Source organism: Trachymyrmex cornetzi, unplaced genomic scaffold (genome assembly GCF_001594075.2).
Source record: "Trachymyrmex cornetzi isolate Tcor2-1 unplaced genomic scaffold, Tcor1.1 scaffold1128, whole genome shotgun sequence".
Taxonomy (NCBI): domain Eukaryota; kingdom Metazoa; phylum Arthropoda; class Insecta; order Hymenoptera; family Formicidae; genus Trachymyrmex; species Trachymyrmex cornetzi.
This window is the reverse complement of record NW_017295685.1, coordinates 58,139-61,359: the sequence shown is the minus strand read 5'-3', so window position 1 is coordinate 61,359 and position 3,221 is coordinate 58,139. Positions and strand designations below refer to the sequence as shown.

The window sequence follows — 3,221 nt, the reverse complement described above, 5'->3', positions numbered from 1 at the left end:
TTTTGTTACACACAAATTTTCTATTGTAGTGACTGATATAGATTTCGATGATATTAATTTGGAGAGATCTTACGGGCCGAACAGAAGTTATGCACAATCCAAATTGGCGAACATTTTGTTCACCAAGGAACTCGCTCGTAAATTAAAAGGTATGACAGAAATACCGTATTATTACGAATTGCGTTAACTCACATTTACATAATATTTGACAATCATTAATTGATTAAATGATTTGTTATATAATAAAGGAAAAATATACATCGAAGATAAACTCTTACATAAAGATTTCGATTTTTAGAGGCAGATATTCATGGAATAAACACATATTCTTTACATCCTGGTATGATTCCGACCAGACTATTCCGGTATTGGTATAGGGCATTATTTTCAGGTTTTACTTTCTGTTGTAATATGTTTACGCATTTGTTTTATAAAAATGCTGAACAAGGAGCGCAAACAACAATATATTGTTCCGTAGATGAAAAGATAGCCAATGAGACCGGACTTTATTATTCGTAAGAATATATTATATATTGTACAAAAAATTATTTTTATAAAGTAAATATAATAAATTCAATTCGCGTCATATCTCTTTATCCCTTTTTTATCTTTAGGAATTGCGGTGTTACCACTCCATATCGGAAGGCAAACAAACATCAATACCCGAAAAAATTGTGGAATGTATCCTGTCGTCTTTTACATCTGGATCCAGAAAAAGATTTTACTACAATTTTAGAAACCGTTTCACGTCAAATGGATTGAAAAAGTCCTTTATTCTCAAGAGAATCGTTAAGAAAATTTATAATAAATAGTGTTTATATTTATTTAATCTTTAATTCATACAATGTTTAATACAGCAAGAAGTAAAAAATATATTCTGATAAATGTATATCTAATAAATATTTTATGATTTAATTCATGTATTTAAATAGATTAAAAATAGATATTAATGGAATAGATGCTAAGGCCCGATTTCACAATATATGGTTACCTAAAGATTAAAGGTAACCAAGAAATTCATGAATATATTTCATTGATGAATCTGTTGGTAACCTTTAATCTTTAGGTAATCATTATATGAGCCGTTTATTTTGAAAGTGACCTAAGTCCATTTAAAAAAAATGTTGTTTATGACAGCTAACTTCAAGTTGTACACGCTATTACAGTCAACAATAAAAAATTGACAAATGGACTTAGGCCACTTTCAAAATAAACGGCTCATATTGTGAAAACAGGCACAAGACATGTTTTACAGTTTTTGTTCAGGGTACCTATCATAGAACAAGTCGGAATCGATTCCGATCGGAATTATTCAATTATTCCCTAGATTTCTATTGTGTTTTCTAGGGAAAGCGGAATAATTTCGATCGGAATCCATTCCGACATATTTCATGATAGGTACCCAGGTCGTATTTTATTTTATAAAAAATTAAGTTATTCTTTTATTATTTTTATTAATACACAGGGTATATCCCACGACCAACGTCTGTTTTTTCTTTTAAGAGCGGATTCTTTGGAATATTTTAAATTCTGATATGAAAATGTTGAGGCTATACTAGTTCTTTTAATTAATATCGATTATATAAAGTTTATTAGTTATGGACCTGACATTTCGCGCGGTGATAAGTAGACTGCGGAACTTTATGCAAAATACTTAACTGAATGTTTTGCATAAAATGCATATTTTGCAATTTTGTAAATTTACAGATGGCAATCTCAATCTTTTTACTTCACCTTTTAATAACTCTTTAACTATTGACTGCTAAAACTGTCCGATAGTTAATATTCAGTTAAGTATTTTGCATAAAGTTCCGCAGTCTAGTGATAAGTAGCAAAGGTGCACCACGAGGGTCCTTTCAACAACTTCAAGATTATCGTACAAAATCGTAATTTGATTACTGTCACCAGTGAGAGTAAGAAAAACTAATTAATTGCTCTATTAGCAATGACTCATACACTCGATAAATCTCATATTAATTTTTACTATCAACTTTTTAATTTGTAATTTGGACATGATGTACACAATATTTCCAATTGGGATTTTGCCTCTTGCTTTTTAATTACGTTGGCTCTACCTGTTCTCGTCATCAACGGTAGAATTGGTTTTGTTTTTTTGGATAAAATTTTTTCCGATTTGCTTGAAGACTTATGTCAAGAAAAAACGTTCTACAACTGTTCTATATTTTCGCATAATTTTAATTGCTTTAAAAAGAATTGGTAAGATGTAATCCTCGTAAAATTGTTGATTTATGTTAGTTATACGCTTATTTTATTTTTCTATACTTTTAAAAATGTAATTGCTTATATATTTCACGGCTGATAAAGACTAAATTAAACCGAAACGTACCGTGAGTTTTATATTTTTATATAAATTAATAAATAATTTATACTATCCGTCACTTTTTAAATTTGCTCGTTTTTAATATTTTGACATTTATTTGTTGTTGTCCTTTGCTTTTAAAAATATAAAAGTTGATATAAATTAGAGGAAGGTCACCGATACCGACATACCACTTTGTTTTTACACAATATTTCTTAAACAAAAGATAAAAATACAACTTCAAAAACATAAATACAAAGTAAAAAGTGTCTTCTATCAGATAGTATAAGAAATTTTTATAATACTGTTTGCAATTTTGCAATAATTAAGTTTTTCGTAAGTTATGCAAAAATGAGCGTCTGACGAAATGAGCTCCAAAACTGACATAGTAGGCAATAATACCAACATTCCTATTCTATAAATAAAAATATGTCCTATTCTGTAAAGAAAACTAATTTATGAAACTATAAACATTTAAAATAACATATTATCAATAATACAGTCACTATTATTTTAATTACGCAATTTGCAAAAGAACACCGTAAGAATTTTCTTCTCGGATTCATAGAATTGGTTTTTAGCTGATTTGGTTGATTGATAGAAATAAGCCACAAATATATGAATTATGAGTTTGTACTTCTTTAATTTGCTAAACAGATCATGATTTTATTAATATTAATAAAGTGTAGTAATTAGTTTCTGAGAAATAAGGGGGTGTCACTTTAGGAGACCTATGTCAGTATCGGCGATTTTCCTCTATATCAAAATACATGTTTATGCCATTAAAATTCATAAATAGAACAAATCGGTATACATAATTTTAAGATTAAACGAACTTACTATAAGTGAAGTTCGATCTCAATTATGCCTTGTCTCTTCCGGATGGACGACTATGGCTGGG

The 3,221-nt window shown here is 28.8% G+C and overlaps 1 protein-coding gene across 1 annotated transcript; it reads left to right on the top strand.

Moving 5' to 3' along the window:
- Positions 1 to 16: 16 nt before the first annotated feature.
- Positions 17 to 854, top strand: LOC108764257 (retinol dehydrogenase 11; the record flags this gene model as incomplete). The annotated part of the gene is made up of 3 exons (XM_018512400.1): positions 17 to 149; positions 299 to 515; positions 615 to 854. Coding segments are annotated over 3 exons (498 nt in total), but the record flags the coding sequence as incomplete, so codon positions are not given.
- Between the last annotated feature and the right edge of the window lie 2,367 nt (positions 855 to 3,221).